Raw genomic sequence first — 16,443 nt, 5'->3', positions numbered from 1 at the left:
GATCCGCTACTTTACGTTACATTATGCGACTTTACGCTACGTTACGTTTTTCTACTTTACATTATGTTACGTACACGGCAGTTTTGAATTGAACTTATGTCTGGAATTGATGCCTTTGTCCTGTCAGGTTCTCAGGAGCTGACACAAGTGTCCAGTACTGCAGGTCTGCAGGTGAGCGGAGGCAGCAGTGCTCCAGAAATCACACTGACCATCAATAACTCCACTCTCACACAAGCTTTAGCACAGAGCAGTGCTGCTGTGTCCACAGCTGCCCACAGCGCACCCGAGATCACACTCACTATAGCAGGTACACACACATCTACACACCAAAGTCATTACAGTTTTGCAGTTTTTATTTTGATGCTATTTTTAAATTTGCTGTACATTTCAGTTTAGTTTTAGATGTTTTTTTCCTGGTGTTTAGTAATAGCTTTGTCAAACAAAACACACATATAATATTCCTTGGTCTGTTTGTTTTTAGGTCAGGACCTGTTACCCCAGCACTGTCCGACATCTACATCCAACATGAGCACTGGGATCAGACTCACTCCAAGCAGCAGCAGTTTGACATTAACCAATGAGCAGCTCCTTCCTCACAGTCCTCCTCCTTCAGCCATGACCGGTGAGAGCTGAATAAAAGGCTGTTTGTTTTAGTCTGACCTGTAAAATAATGTGTTAAGGGCTAAAGATGCACGTTTGATTTAATTTTATTTATCTCCAAACCACTAGATGGCACAAACTCACCTCTGCACTTTCCTTATTATCACATGTTGCACTTTGAACAATAGCCGCGTTTCCACTATCGCGCCTAAAGCGAGCGAGCCAGGGCGAGCCAAGGCCAGTCGCGTTTCCACTATCACTTCCGGGGCGTAATCGGGCCAAAGCGGGGCTTCCTTGGGGCCAGCGTCCGGCCTATTTCGGTCCCCCGAATACCTTGGGCCAAGGAGGGCCAACTGGGACTTCGGGGCGGGGTTACGTACAAAGGCGGAGATTTCCTGTCAGGTAAAGAGGAGACAAGATGCTTTCTTCCCTTACATTTGTTTTGCTATCGCGCTTGATCAACTCACTAAGAAGTCTGTGTTCGAAGTAAATGCAGCCGAACTCGAATGTCCTTATCCAGGGATCGCTGTCTGGCCTTAAACCAACAGACCACAAACAGTAAAAAAGCAATCACTTCGGTGTTCTCCATCTTCCAGCTCTCGTAGTGATGCCAGGTTGTGTTTGTGGTTATAATTTGAGTTTTTTGTTCCCGCTGAAGTGGGCGGGTTGTGTGACGTTTGATTCGGGGGACGTTCTGGGTCCGGTGTTTGCATGACGCGCTGCGAGCAACTAGCCCGACAGTGGAAACGCGACATGATTTCGGCCTCATTTCTCAACCTCCCGGGCTACTGGCCCGGCCTGGCCCGATTAAAGCCCTGGCTCGCACTGGCCCGATAGTGGAAATGCGGCTAATGACATTTGCCAGATCCTGCACATTTACGCTTAAAGTACACATGAAATCAAAACTAACCATATTGATTTTGTTAACTCACATTGCTGGTTTTGTGGTGAAAAATGTATATGTGTCATGTCATTACAAAAAAAAAATAGTTTGCCCTTGTAATCTTCAATTAAAATCTGTCTATTAGGTTGTAATAACACTTCCGAAACCCTTTTCCCAATCTTCCTGAAAGAAATGCCTACTTTACTACATCCAATCAGCTTGCAGTAGCAAAAAAAACAAGCCACACCCACCGTTTTCTAATTTAATCCGTTTTTCGGATGAGACGTTAAACGGACGTCCTGACTCTCTGTGGTCGTTAAAAATTCCATGGCACTTCTCATAAAGAGTAGGGGTGTGACCTCAGTGTCCTGGCTAAATTTTCACCCTTCGCTCCTTACCAATCACGGCCTCCCAATCATCCCCATCCACCGAATTGGCTGTATCACTGTCCCTGTACTCCCCTTTTGACCTTATTCTTTACATATGAGCGCACGGCAGCCAATGGAATATTTTTGACACGAAACTTCCGCTCTCATTCATCTCCATTGATTTTTAGACATTTAAAACAGCTTGTTATGCTGCTTGATGTTGCAAACTGATTTTTTCTTATTATAATATTCCACTTTTTAATGCATAGTCATAAACACATTTGATTGTAGGGCAAGTAGTTTGACCGCTTTCTTCCGTTTATTATTATTCCTAGTAATTTCTCCCATAAGCGACTGAATCGGAAGTTCGAAAACAATCACAAAAATGAGCGCACTTCCGTTGTAGAATAAGGTCAATAGCTGGTGTGTGGTGAGCGCACTGGCGTCGTTGTCCTGTAGAGCAGTGGTTCTCAAACTTTTAAACCCGCGACCCCCATTGTAAGATCGTCAAGAACTCGCGACCCCCCACTACCAAAGCATATACAAACAATAAAAATAGCTTTTTTTTAAGCTGTTCACAATATTTTAACTATATTTACTATAGATTACAGGGTTTGAAATTAACATTTTTGCTTGGTAACACTGGTGCTTCTAACTTTAAAAATGTAGACGCACCAGCCAAAATTTAGTGGCTCCCACCAATTATCGCACTGTTACTACAAGTTTTATAAACAGATTTATTGCATTTGAAAATCAACACTAATCAAAACTAACAAGCAAAAAAATAAATATGCATGCGTGAGGAAAATATGTCTTAATGAAATCCCGTTATCACAAGAAAATACAGTTTTATAACATAGAGTGACTAAAAGATATCACGGACGGATATCCCAAAAGATATCCAACAGACTTTACAGTGAATGCTATTTATTTTCATAGCAGACTTGAAGCCAATGGAGGTCTTTTATCTACTCTTCAATAAGTATAGCTGGTGGATTAACATTCAGCACATGATCAGTAATCAGATGTGCCAATATTTGTAGCTTTAGGTGTTTCTAAGACAAAATCTGTCAGTGTTGTTTTCATTCTCTCGTCTTCAGCGCTTTACATTTTCGCGGTTGTAGCTCCTGTCATCTGAAGACAGGAGGCGTTGACTGAGTGATTGACAGCTGATTTTAACCAATCATTCGTGTTCAGTTGTTAGTCAATAAGAAGAGCGCGAAGGCGGGGCAAGCGTTGAAGGCTTTGTTTACTGCGGCAAGTTGACATGACAACAGTTTTAAACTGTTCCTGAGCACTGCGATTCAAGTGCATAGATGCATTCTGCCTGAATGTGTCCTAAATACTTTATGAATCAGTAATATCTTTTTAAAAATCTGAAAATATTAGCTTTCACTTGTAATACTGAAAAATATTTATTATAATCACTGAAAATTACACAATTTTTAAATAACTCTCGCGACCCCTTGAAATTATTCTGCGACCCCCGCAGGGGTCGCGACCCCCAGTTTGGGAACCACTGCTGTAGAGCAAGGAATTTTTCACATTATTTCCTATAATATTTTTCTTCTGGAGAAAGTCTTATTTGTTTTATTCTGGCTAGAATAAAAGCAGTTTAAAAAAAAACAAACACTTTAAGGTCAAAATTATTAGCCCCTTCAAACTATATATTTTTTGATAGTCTACAGCAGTGTTTCCCAACCCTGTTCCTGAAGGCACACCAACAGTACACATTTTCAAGCTCTCCCTAGTTCAACACACCTGAATCAACTCACCAGAAGATTAGAAGAGACTCCAAAACCTGAAGTGAATGGGTGAAATAAGGGAGACATTCAAAATATGTTCTGTTGGTGTGCCTCCAGGAACAGGGTTGGGAAACCCTGGTCTACAGAACAAACCATCGTTATACAATTACTTGCCTAAGTACCCTAATCTGCCTAGTTAACCTAATTAACCTAGTTAAGCCTTTAAATGTCACTTTAAGCTGAATAAAAGTGTCTTGAAAAAATATCTAGTAAAATATGATGTACTGTCATCATGACAAAGATAAAATAAATCAGTTATTAGAAATGAGTTATTAAAACTATTATGTCTAGAAATTTGTCTTCTTTCGTTAAACAGAAATTAGGGGGCATATACAAGGGGACTAAAAATTCTGGAGCATATTTCCATATTTACTGTCTCTAATTGTTGAGTCTCACTGTTTCTTCCCATCAGTCAACGCACTGGCACCCAGCACCTCGCTATCCCAGACGGGCTTGTCAACTCAAAACCTGGTGATGTCACCAGCGGGCATGGTCAGTGATGGCAGTGTGACTCTGACTCTAGCGGACACACAGATTCTGGATTCAGTCTCTCTCAACCTGAACACACAGGTAACTGCGTAAAAATATCACTCTATAAAAACCTTCAGAACCAAACTTTCAGGGACCTATCATACACCCGGCGCAAGACATGTATGGCGCAATTTGTTGCTATTTTCAGACCAACGCAACCCTAATTTTCACGTTTTGCGCCACGTTGTTTAAATAGCAATCCATTTGTGCCGCTTTGTGGACTCATGGGTGTGCTGATCTAGAAAAGAGGTGTGTTTAGGTGCATTGTTGGCGCGTTGCTATTTTGCAATAATATCCAGCTGCAGGCCTGTAGAACCACACACGTTTCAGGCACGCACAATCCAGCACACACGATCTAGACAAACCATATATGGTTACGCCAAATGTTAATGTTATTAACGTCTTCTCGGACATCGTCATCAATATAATTATATATATATATTGTTAATAAACATTGTACACAATAAACAATAGTGTTTAGTATTTTACAAATATTACGATCGAGACGAGCGATGGGGAGCGTTGTTTCCGATCGCCATTCAATGTAAGTTAATGGACTCAACAGTTTTCTATCAGTCATCACAGATGATCAGTCATTATTATCTGACAGAGTCAATATCGCAGATACTCGTTTGCTGGCCTTGCTGAACGATCTAAATTGGACAGGTTTAATTTATATAATGGATTCATTTATCATGAAGCAAATAAGGCAAGAATACATCTTTAGATGAAATAAAAATCTTTTTATGTGTAATAAATGTATAACACTATATTAATATTTTACCCAAGCGATTTAAGAGTGTTTATTTGCTTAATTTTCTTTTAACTTTTTTATTAATGATTTCCCACATTAAATACTATAGTAAATTATAGTAAGCAATAGATTGTTTTTAAACCATGAAGGACTGGTTATTTGTTGTAATTATAGTTGCAACAAATTTAGCATTACAAACAAATTAACTGTTAATAATTAATTGAAAATAATATATATATATATATATATATATTACTTACAGTTGCTACAGTTTAGTAGTAAGATAATCAGTTTATAACTATATTTTATATAGTTTAAATGATTAAATATAGTAATTCATTTTAATGTGGCACATTATTGTTTGCTTTTTATATTTTACAACAAAGCAATTATAACCAAGTATGATAATTAAAAAGATCCTGAATTAGTTTATTACACTTAATCCTACTATTAGACGGTCTATCATGTTTTATTTGTGTATGTGGACACGTGAATAAAGTCATAAGTGTTTAACCAATTATTTTTATTTACATAATTTGAGTTCAGAAACTGCAGAGATGTTAAAATGATCGTTACGATATAATAATGATATGACTGAAATGGGAAATCATATTTGTAAAATTCAGTAGGTGGCGATAATGCTCCTAAGGAGTTAGTTAGTTACCATATATGGTTTGCCTAGATTGTGTGTGCTAGATTGTGTGTGGCTGAAACGTGTGTGGTTCTGCAGGTCTGCAGCTGGATATATGTCCTGTTTTGAGGGACTAAATATAGACTGTGCAATTGACCAGATGAAAGCAGGTTTAAAGTCCAGCACAGAGCACATTGGTTGCGCGCCTGTAATGCGAAATGACGCTGACAACAGGGAATTAGGATCCAAACACAGGGTTTATTATACTTTGATGGTCAGGCAAGCAACGGTCACAATCAGGAGCAAACAGATGTATGTAGGCAGGTGGCACGGTGGCTCAGTGATTAGCTCTGTGGTCTCACTGCTAGAAGATCGTTGGTTCAAGTTCCGCCTAGGCCAGTTGGCATTTCTGTGTGGAGTTTGCATGTTCTCCCCGTGTTGGTGTGGGTTACTTTTGGGTGGTCCGGTTTCCCCCACAGTCCAAAGACATGTGGTACAGATGAATTGAATAAACTAAATTGACCTTAGTTTATGAGTCTGTGTGCATGTGTGAAAGTGATAGTGTATGGGTGTTTCCCGGTGCTGGGTTGCAGCTGGAAGGGCATTCGCTGTGTAAAACATATACTGGAATAGTTGGCGGTTCATTCCACTGTGGCAACCTCTGAAATAGAGACTAGCCGAAGGAAAGTGAATGAATTTAAATATGCAGACACACATGAACAAAGGGTGACAAAATGAACATTTTTTACATTAGCCTGAAAAAGACAATAAACTTTTCCCTGGAGTAATAAGCTTTTTTTCCAAGCATAAGTTAAAATTGCTTAAAAATGGATTCTTATCACAATATAATAATCTAATCTGTAAAGCACTGCAGGTCAAAATTGTTCTGTGTATGTGTGTTTTATTTCTGGACACAGATGATGGATAGCCAGCTTGAGGAGAAGGATGCGGAGGCACGGAGGAAGCACCAGTGTTACTACTGCGGCGAACTGATGCTGACAGCAAATTCTCTGAGAAGACACTGCAGGCAGACGCATGGAAAAGACCGCTGTCATGTATGCCATGTCTGCAATAAAGCCTTCAAACGAGCAACGCACCTCAAGGTATAGCATTCATTTAACTAATAAACCTTATATTCACCACTGATTCACATCATCCCTGTACTACTGAGTCTCTTTTGCAAAGGTTGTAGAAAATTTGGTTTTGTAACCACTCAGGGGTGCGTTTCCCAAACAACGACATATCTCGCGGCTGAACTATCATAGTATGATGCATCGTTTGGGAAAAGAACGATGTAGTGACGAGTGTTTCCTAAAACCCGTAGTTTTGTCGCAGATCCATCGCTTGAACCACGTTAGTTACTAACTGTGCTCTCTCTCTCTCTCTCTCTCTCTCTCTCTCTCTCTCTCTCTCTCTCTCTCTCTCTCTCTCTCTCTCTCTCTCACACAAAAAAAAAAAAAATTACTAATGCTTTGCTGCTTAGACTTTACACACCTGAAACTTGTCTATAGCACTTGTCCACTGCTGCTCTTATAGTTGTGTAAATTGCTTCCTTGTCCTCATTTGTAAGTCACTTTGGATAAAAGCGTCAGCTAAATGACTAAATGTAAATGTAAATGTAGTTATAACGTCAAACGCCCAAAATGATGCTCTAAACGTGGTGGAGTAACTACTTCTTTAGAGAAAAACCCCATCATTTCTTTGTGCAGATTATATTGTTTTACACAAACACGCATTTAAAATAAAATCCAATATTAGTTTTGCTAAAAACATGCACTCGCTTTCCATATTAATTGAAATATATGTAATGTATATGTAATGATTGAAATATATGTAATGTATATGTAAAGGGCACATTTAAAGGGCACTTATAAAAAAATCTACTTTTCAAGCTGTTTGGACAGACATATGTGCATGTATGGTTTATAGACCGTCATATTGGGGTGATATAAACACACCCAGTCCTTTTCTTTCAATTTAACCAACATAAAAAACTGTGGACCAATTGGAGCGGTTTTCAAACCGACCGCAACTTTACGTAGGAGAGCGGTCCCCCCGCCCACCAATATTGATTGACAGGCGCGTCATCATATCCTCAGTTTGTTGATTCACGTCCGCCATTTTCAGCGTGAGTTGAAGCAATATCACTAAAGGAACACCCTAGCTCTATTTTTAGATGCAAGGCTCATTGGGCTCAACACAAGATCAATATTCTCCACATTATCGCTCTAATTGGAATTATTGGTTGTATCTTTAGGTAGGTTTGCAAACATGTGTACTTCTCATTGAGTCTACCTTATACTTCAGCCGTTTGCATTTCTCGCGATCCCAGAAGCTCCCTGTGATCTTAACTAGCATGCGTTTTATAATTCTAAACATAGGTTTCTATCAGGGTACACTCAAGTCGACGGCTGGGCGCCGCGGACCGCTGCAGACTTGAATTGCCGTTGTGTGTACCCTGATAGAAACCTATGTTTAGAATTTAAAAATGCGTGGCGCGACGATTCGGGACACTTCATGTTTCTGCCCCGCCACAGAGAGTGTCTGCTGTGCCGTGTCGCAGCTTCGAGCGGCGCATCCGGTGCCTCAGTCAAAGTTAATTCAGTGTGCGTGGTTATTAGTTTCTGTGTACAAGCTCGGCACTTGAAACTAGCACAGTTGGCTGTAAAACTGTACAAAGACACAAATGATTTTGTACTCTCTGCTTGGTCTGTGTCCGAGTCGTACATGTACGACTGAATGCGGATCCTCTCACTCCTGCTCCTTCTCTCAGTCTGCCTGTCAGACTCTGTTGCAAACGCAGAGCGGGTGAGCTCATGGCCCCGCACCCTTGTTACGTTGGCGGGAAGCCGAAACTAATTTACATGTGAAGCAATGTCAGCGAACTGTGGACACGCCCCCAACATGACACTTTTTAACACATTATAATAAAAAAAATCTGAATTGTGTTTTAAACTGAACCTAAACTGGCACACTCAGAAGAACCTTAATATTAATATTAAATCATAAAAAAGAGGTCAACTATGTGCCCTTTAAGGCCTATGTTTCCTTTACAAATATTATTGAGAATATTCTATATTCTATTCTAAAACATAAAATCACTTACAAAAGCTAACACGTACTCTGATATCATATATAAATAAATAAATAAATAAATAAATAAATAAATAAATAATGAGGCTATTTATTATAAAATGAAATTGAGTTTTTATTATTATTAGGAAATTAAAAAAAATCCTAATTTAATATTGTTTTTTATTATTATTTTTAAGATTATTATTATTATTATTACTATTATTATTATTATTATTATTAACTAGGATATTGTTTATTTATTTTTATCATTTTTAAAAGTCTACTTTTACAATTTGACACATGTAAACCACTGCAGAAATGTGCTAACCAGCAGGCCCACGTCATATACAGTACATATACTTAATAAATAACCTACTATAAATTAAAAGAATTAACGTATGCTTTTTGTTTTCACAAGCTTTGGAGACTTAACATGACATAAATTCCGCTTTTAAATAATAGGTCACCTACAGCTTTCGTCTTGAGGCTGTGTTCAAAATGACATCAATGTTTTCAAAGTGCACTGCGAAGGGAGCGCAATTGTAAACATGAAGATTGCTAAAACTGAACTGTAAAAATTGTTTGAAAGCAAAATACACCTAAGAGAGATGACCTTAATGCTTTTTTATTTTTAATCATTACAAGTTTAAATGTTAGAATGGACTAAATGAATAGGGCATAGGGGGGATAAGTGGGAATAGAACACAGCCAGGAACTATGTTTCTAACTACAGCTCCAGAGGTGTAGTTGCTAGTGCTCAAGTTTGCGACGCAGTTTTGCGAATGTTCGTTGGAGCGACGAATTTGGGAAACGGAAAATCGACAAACAATGTTTGTAACGATGAAACTTGCAACCTTAGTTGGCTAACGATGGTTTTGGAAAACGCACCCCAGATCAATATATAAAACGTGAATGAAAATATTTTAATAATAAAAACGGTAACCTTTTTTTTTCAGAGCTGATAGCCCTGTGGGCATTGCTCAAACCCAGTGATTCCCAACTCTGTTCCTAAAGGCACACCAACAGTAGACATTTTCAACGTCTTTCTTATCAAACACACCTGAATCAACTCATCGGAACATTAGAAGAGACTCTAAAACCTGAAATGAACGGCTCAGAGAAGGGAGACATCCAAAATATGTACTGTTGATGTGCCTCCATGAACAGGGATGGGAAACACTGCTCTAGTCTAACCCACAGCAAAGTTGCCATGTCCACACTAAAGTTTTCATTTAAAAATGCGTATTTTTCTCTCTGTCTTGGCTTCCCGTTCACACTGAGGCCGTGTTTTTAGGCATCGAAAACATATCTTATATAGTAATGCTCTGCATAGTGGATACTTTTAAATATGCCATTTGCATGTTGCAGTGTGGACCAGGGTTGCCAGGTTTTTCGCAACAAAACTAGCCAATAGCCTGTCAAAAATAGCCCAAAAGTCACCCAAGAATGGCAAAAGTTTGCTGATCATTGTTGAGTTAAGAGTGCAAGAGTGATTCTTACAAATTTCAGTGAGTTAGGGCCTACTCACACTATGCTATCCGAACAGTGCCCAGGCCCGTTTCCCGGATCGTTTGAGGAGTTGAGTGCTCTGAATTGGGCTCAGGTGGGGTTCAGTTGGCCGGCCCTGGTCGGATTAGAAGAAGTGGGTCTAAGGATGGTTCACTTGGGCTTTGGCCCAGTACGCTTGTAGTGTGACTGCAAAGCGCGCCAGAGCCCGAAACTGAAGACGAGACGTGACTTTCAGGGACTGCTTCATATGGATTTATTAATCATTTTTACTGTTTAATGAGCGCAAACTGTCGTAGATTATTATAGACGCAAACCCCTCACTTCACCACAGCTGCACCTTTAGCAGAGCTCCTAATACCTGCAGCAAGATGACTTTAATGTTTGTTTATGAGTGTCAAAAGTTGCTGATCTGTTTCGCGAAATATTTGACTGCATCTCAAACAACTAAAACGATATAAAGGAATCTCCACTGTGCTGAGCGAGAGCGCTTCTAAACAGTGCATCATCGATGACCGGGGAGACAGGAGGGGGGACAAGCGAGTTACGACCCGGTTCAAGGCAACTGTACATAGTGTGAGTACGCCCTAAGATGCTAACGGTCTAATTCGATTCAATGATTTGTGCTAAGCTAAGCTAAAAGTACTCCACCAACTGAATGGATTCAAAAAAGGTAAAACTCAACTGTTTAACTGTAGGTCACTTGTAATTTGAGTCTTTTTTCCAGAAAAAGTTGCAGTATTCCTTTAAGCTATTTTGACACTAGCATTTTATAATTATTTATTACAAAGCAAGGAGTTTTTCACAATATTTCCTATAATTTTTTCTTTTGGAGAAAGTCTTATGTGTTTATTTCAGTTAGAATGAAACCAGTTTTTAATATATTTAAAACCATTTTACGGTCTTCTTAAGGAATATATATTTTTCGATTGTCTACAGAACAAACCACTGACAAACAAAGATTTGCCTTATTACCATAGTTAAGTCTTTAAATGTGATTTAAATGCGAATGTGCTAATGTCTTGAAAAATAAGCAGTCAAATATTATGTACTGTCATCATGGCGAAGATAAAAGAAATCAGTTACTAGAAATGAGTTATTAAAACTATTATGTTTAGAAATATGTTGATAAAATATCTCCGTTAATCAGAAAATGGGGGGGGGTACAGAAGGGCTACTAGTTCAGGAGTGTTAATAATTCTGACTTCAACTATATGTGTATATATATTTGATAATGATTTCCAAATCTCTCTTTCAGGAGCACGAGTATGTTCATAAGAAGGGGCCCAAAGTCAATTCCAAGCCCAGAATGTTCAAATGCCCAAACTGTGACAAAGCCTTCGCTAAACCCAGTCAGTTAGAAAGACACAATCGCACACACACAGGTAAAGCACATCTCCTCTCTCAGCTTGTTTGTTCATTACTGTCCTCTCTTTGTCCCACATGTAAAGATTTCTGTTCAGCACACTACTATGCTACTATCCTGTTATTTATGAGCTTTCGCACACTTCTAACGAATACGAATTCTAACGAGTTATATTCAGTAAGACTGTAAGTCAGAAAAGGATAGTTCACCCAAAAATGAGAATGTACTCATTATTCACTCACCCTCAAGTTTCTTTTGCTGAACACTAAAGATATTTTGGAGAAAGCTGGAACCGTTGGCTTCCATAGTAAGAAAAACAAATACTATGGAAGTCAATGGTTACAGGTTTCCAGCATTCTTCAAAATATCTTCTTTTGTGTTCAACAAAATAAAGAAACTTGTAAAGGTTTGAAACAAGTAAAGGGTAAGTAATTAATGGCAAGATCTTCATTTAAGTGTGAACTATGCCTTTAAAATGATCAATAATGTTTTCTGAAGCACTGTACACATTAGTTATTGGTTTATAAACTTTACATAAGTGCATTTTAAGACTCATGACTCGTTGATATTTTATTATGAATTCATTAACTTGTTAAAGTAGCATCTATGAACATAATTGAACTTTCCTAATGATTATTGAGAATCTTTTTCAATTGTTTGGTCCGTTTCAGGTGAGCGGCCATTCAAGTGTCCGCTGTGTGACAAAGCGTTCAATCAGAAAAGTGCTCTGCAGGTGCACCGAGTCAAACACACTGGCGAGAAGCCCTACAGATGCGAAGTGTGCACTATTAGCTTCACACAGAAGAGCAACATGAAGCTGCACATGAAGAGATCGCATGGGTTTCTGCCGTCTTCCAGCAAACTGGGTATGTGTTGAGCGTCTTTAGTTCTCTCAGCTCTTGTTGCTTCGTTTTCTTGTGTTTACACTACAGTAAATGTAGAGTTGAAGTCAGAATTATTGAATTATTAGCACCCCTGTTTTTTTCCCCCAATTTCTATTTTTTTTTCAACAAATTTCTGAACATAATAGATTTAGTTACGAATTTCTAATAACTGATTTCTTTCATCTTTGTCATGATGACAGTAAATAATATTTGACTAGATATTTCTCAAGATATTAGTATTCAGATTAAAGTGACATATAAAGGTTTAGCTAGGTTAATTAGCTTACGTAGGCAAGTCATTATATAACAATTTGACACCCAGTGGTTGAACTAGGTATTACATTCCTGGATCAAAACAAACGCAAGCGCAGGTTGCCAGATTGAGGAGCGAGTCCGACTTATGTTGTGTTCCAGCAACGGCACGTGATAGAGGGAATGTTTTCCATATTAAGAGGAGTTTTTGTTCTAATTAACACCTCGAATTTATATATTTAAAATGGCTTCTATTTCTTAAGCTGAACAACAGGATAAACTGTGATCACCTCAGGTAAACCTCATGTGCTTTATTCAATGTTAAATGCTAACAATGTGAGTTTAAATGCCATTTTACATGATATTTATTGCCATACTACTGAAAGCAGCAGCACCTCAGATCTTGAAAATAAAATAAACCGTTTGAAATTGAACTTTAGAACTGTGAAATAATGTAAACCAACACATATCAGTGATTCAGCATGTACATTTAATAATGTTAAAGAGGTTTAGTATGTATTTATTAGATTATAAACATCACCATTTCATGAGTGAGCGCATATTCTGTGCTTTTGAATGGCTGTATTTAAATTTCTGTTGTGTTTCGTCTGGTGCAAACAACCAAATTGCTCATCACTGCGTATCTCGTCACGTAGCTTGTTATGACACGGGGTTACAATGTAACCTGCTCACCTAATGTTTATGTCCGTAATATTTATATAATTTGGTAATTAATAGCCTCATGTGGAACTGAATCCGCATCTCATTTCGGAGGCTGCTACTGTCAACTGGAGGTCGCATTTTGGTCACTTGAGAGCCTTTCTGAATGAATGTAATATGCGGTTTTCCAGCAATGGAACCAGGGATGCTGAAATATAATAGGCCAAAGTGGCATCGGGTGGGTTAAAGAGACCAAAACAAAGACAGCGTTCCGGCACGGAAAACACATTTTCAAAGCAGAATATCTAACTTCAGCATTGTTTTTCAGATAAACAAGAATGTTCACTTAGCATGTTTCCTAAATATCTGCACACATATTATGGTAATATGCTTTAGAAGAGTCAAAAACTTACATACAGCACCTTTAAATGGGCTAATAATATTGACCTTAAAATGGTTTTTAAAAATTAAAAACTGCTTTGATTCTAGCCGGAATAAAACAAATAAGACTTTCTCCAGAAGAAAAAATATTATCGGAAATACTGTGAAAAATGCCTTGCTCTGTTAAACATCGTTTGGCAAATATTTGAAAAAGGAAAAAAAATCCCAGGAGGTCGAATAATCCTGACCTAAACTGTATGTGAATTTGTTTGCACTGTTGTGGATGCAAATATATGGCATTGGTTTCTTTGATTATTGAGAAGCCCTTATTTTTTGGGGGGGGGTGATTTTTCTGCGTACAATTCTGAAGGATATCTCAATATCTCAAGCATACAAGTCAGACATCCACTAGGCTGTTTAGAGCTGATCCCAGACCTGTGAAAGGATCCACAATCGAATAGAACACACACACACACTTAAAGTACAATCTGTTTCTTACCCAAGGCTGAGTGTACTCTCAGCTGTCGTTATCAAAGCTGGTTAAAAACTGGTATAATCTACATTCAGGCTGCTATATTCTCACTACACAAAGTCTATCTTGAATAAAAGGGAAAATCAATTTAAATAGAATTAACACATAATAATAATAATAATATCAAATTCACTTTAGCCAGTATTAACACATGGCAATACAAATAGGAAAACTGTTACTTTCAATCATCAAGCCCCTCAGTTACACTCGAGGTCTCCATGACCTCTGACCTTGTTTGGTGCCGCCTGAAATTAGTTACAAAGAGACAGGCAAATGCACTGAACATTCTTATATTATATTGAGCAATGTGTTAACTTTATTCATTAGTCATTTATTCATAGCTGACATCTTTAAATGCCTCTCGAGAAATCCCGTTTGAATGGGGAAACATCAAATTCTCCAAAATTGCTCGCCAAGCTTACGATTAAATCTCATATTAGGAATCACCAATAAGATTAAACAACAACTCTCTCTTTAGTTTTATTTCTAAACGTTCTAATCAAACAAAATCTGCAGAAACTAACGTCTTCTCCGAGCCCCTCCCCTGGAGAATTGTCAGTGCATATCAATTGATGATTGGCTCATGTACTGGAAGGCGGGGCTTCATTCGCCATATTGACCGTTACACTTTTCTCCATTCAAAACGTTACGAGTGACATGTCTTGTGTATTCTAGAGTCTTTGTTTTACTTAAAGTCCCTTTAAGGCAAGTCATTTCCCTCGGTCGCCATCTTTGAAATGATTCTCGACAATTCTGTTTGAATGGAGAAACATCAAGTTCTCTAAAATTGCTGGCCAAGCTTACGATTAAATTTCATATTAGGAATTACCAATAAGATTAATCAACAACTGTCTCTTTAGTTTCATTTCTAAACGTTCGAATCTAAAAAAATCTGCAGAAACTCACGTCTGATCTGAGCCCCTTCCCCGGAGAATCATCAGTCTATAGCGATCGGTGATTGGCTCCTGTACAGGTAGGCGGGGCTTCATTCGCCATATTGACTGGAGCCAGAATTTGCTGACACTTTGTTACGTTGATTTACTTCCAACAAACGGAATATTGAGTAGGGGCGGGACATGAAGTAATGTGTGTGTGTGTGTGTGTGTGCATGTGAATAAATACATATCAACGACAATGAACACTTTCAGTTTTTAACTTTTGTGTTTCCATCAACAGGAAAAACAGAGGAAGTCGAAGTGGTGCTGGACCATGATTCTGACTCCGATTCCCAGCAAGCTTCATCCCAGGAGGGCAGAGAGTCTCGCTCGGCCCTGGATCTGGAGGAGGTTGGACAGGAGTCTTCAGGAGACTGGCAGTGCCGCATTCCCACCGTCTTCCCATGAACACCTTCACTTATCATTGGCTTATAGTTTGACATGTTACTTTAGTTTTTTTTAGTTCACTGAGTGTGACTTGCATTTCAAAGTCATGGATTTATTTATGTGAATGATTTCTATTGCATAATGAATTATACATAACCCAGTGGAAGACAGAACTTGATGTTTGCAAGTTCAGCTTTTAAATACGCTTTAAGTTAAGGACTTTTTGATAGAGCCATATTCGTCACTGCTAAAGTAAAGATTGTAATTGTGTAATGAAAGAGACAGTGTATAGTTTTCGTTTGTATCTCTATCTGTGGTTCAACTAAAGCACCTATCTAGACATTGCTGTCTGCCGTTGTCAGTGTGTCAGACTGTATAAATCTATTGTACTAGAGCTGTAGAACTGCTTATTAGATCCCCAGTAATCTTGGGTAAATCTGTTTTATAGGAATGAACCGATTTTGGCACACATTTTTTTGTAAGATGCAAAATATTTAAGAATAAATGTTCTCTTTTTTTCTCAGAACGTTTGACTTTATTTCTGCAACTATAGCCTTTAATTTTGTTTATATGAATAGATGGATTTATTTATGGAGCATATGAATAAGCACAGAGACAAAACTTTGAAAATGTTCCTCATTCAGTCACTGATGATAATTATAATAAAAGACTAAATTTGTACCAATGTACACTCACCGGCCACTTTATTAGGTACACCTTACTAGTACCGGGTTGGACCCCATTTTGTCTTCAGAACTGCCTTAATGCTTCATGGCATAGATTCAACAAGGTACTGGAAGTATTCCTCAGAGATTTTGCTCCATATTGACATGATAGCATCACGCAGATTCTGTAGATTTGTCGGCTGCACATCCATGATGTGAATCTCCCGT

The 16,443-nt window shown here is 38.3% G+C and overlaps 1 protein-coding gene across 1 annotated transcript in view; it reads left to right on the top strand.

The window, feature by feature from the left end:
- LOC130242926 (zinc finger protein 236-like) overlaps positions 1-16,041 on the top strand; it is a 77,408-nt gene extending 61,367 nt beyond the window's left edge. The window contains exons 25-31 of the mRNA XM_056474887.1: positions 128-307; positions 482-622; positions 4,069-4,226; positions 6,490-6,675; positions 11,412-11,538; positions 12,191-12,385; positions 15,405-16,041. Coding sequence (XP_056330862.1) covers positions 128-307; positions 482-622; positions 4,069-4,226; positions 6,490-6,675; positions 11,412-11,538; positions 12,191-12,385; positions 15,405-15,571 — 1,154 coding nt within the window. The 3' untranslated portion in view covers positions 15,572-16,041. The remainder of the gene's footprint in view (positions 1-127; positions 308-481; positions 623-4,068; positions 4,227-6,489; positions 6,676-11,411; positions 11,539-12,190; positions 12,386-15,404) is intronic.
- The last annotated feature ends 402 nt before the right edge of the window (positions 16,042-16,443 follow it).

The sequence above is a fragment of the Danio aesculapii genome, chromosome 16 (assembly GCF_903798145.1).
Source record: "Danio aesculapii chromosome 16, fDanAes4.1, whole genome shotgun sequence".
NCBI classification, from domain to species: Eukaryota; Metazoa; Chordata; class Actinopteri; order Cypriniformes; family Danionidae; genus Danio; species Danio aesculapii.
This window is presented reverse-complemented; position numbering and strand designations above follow the sequence as displayed.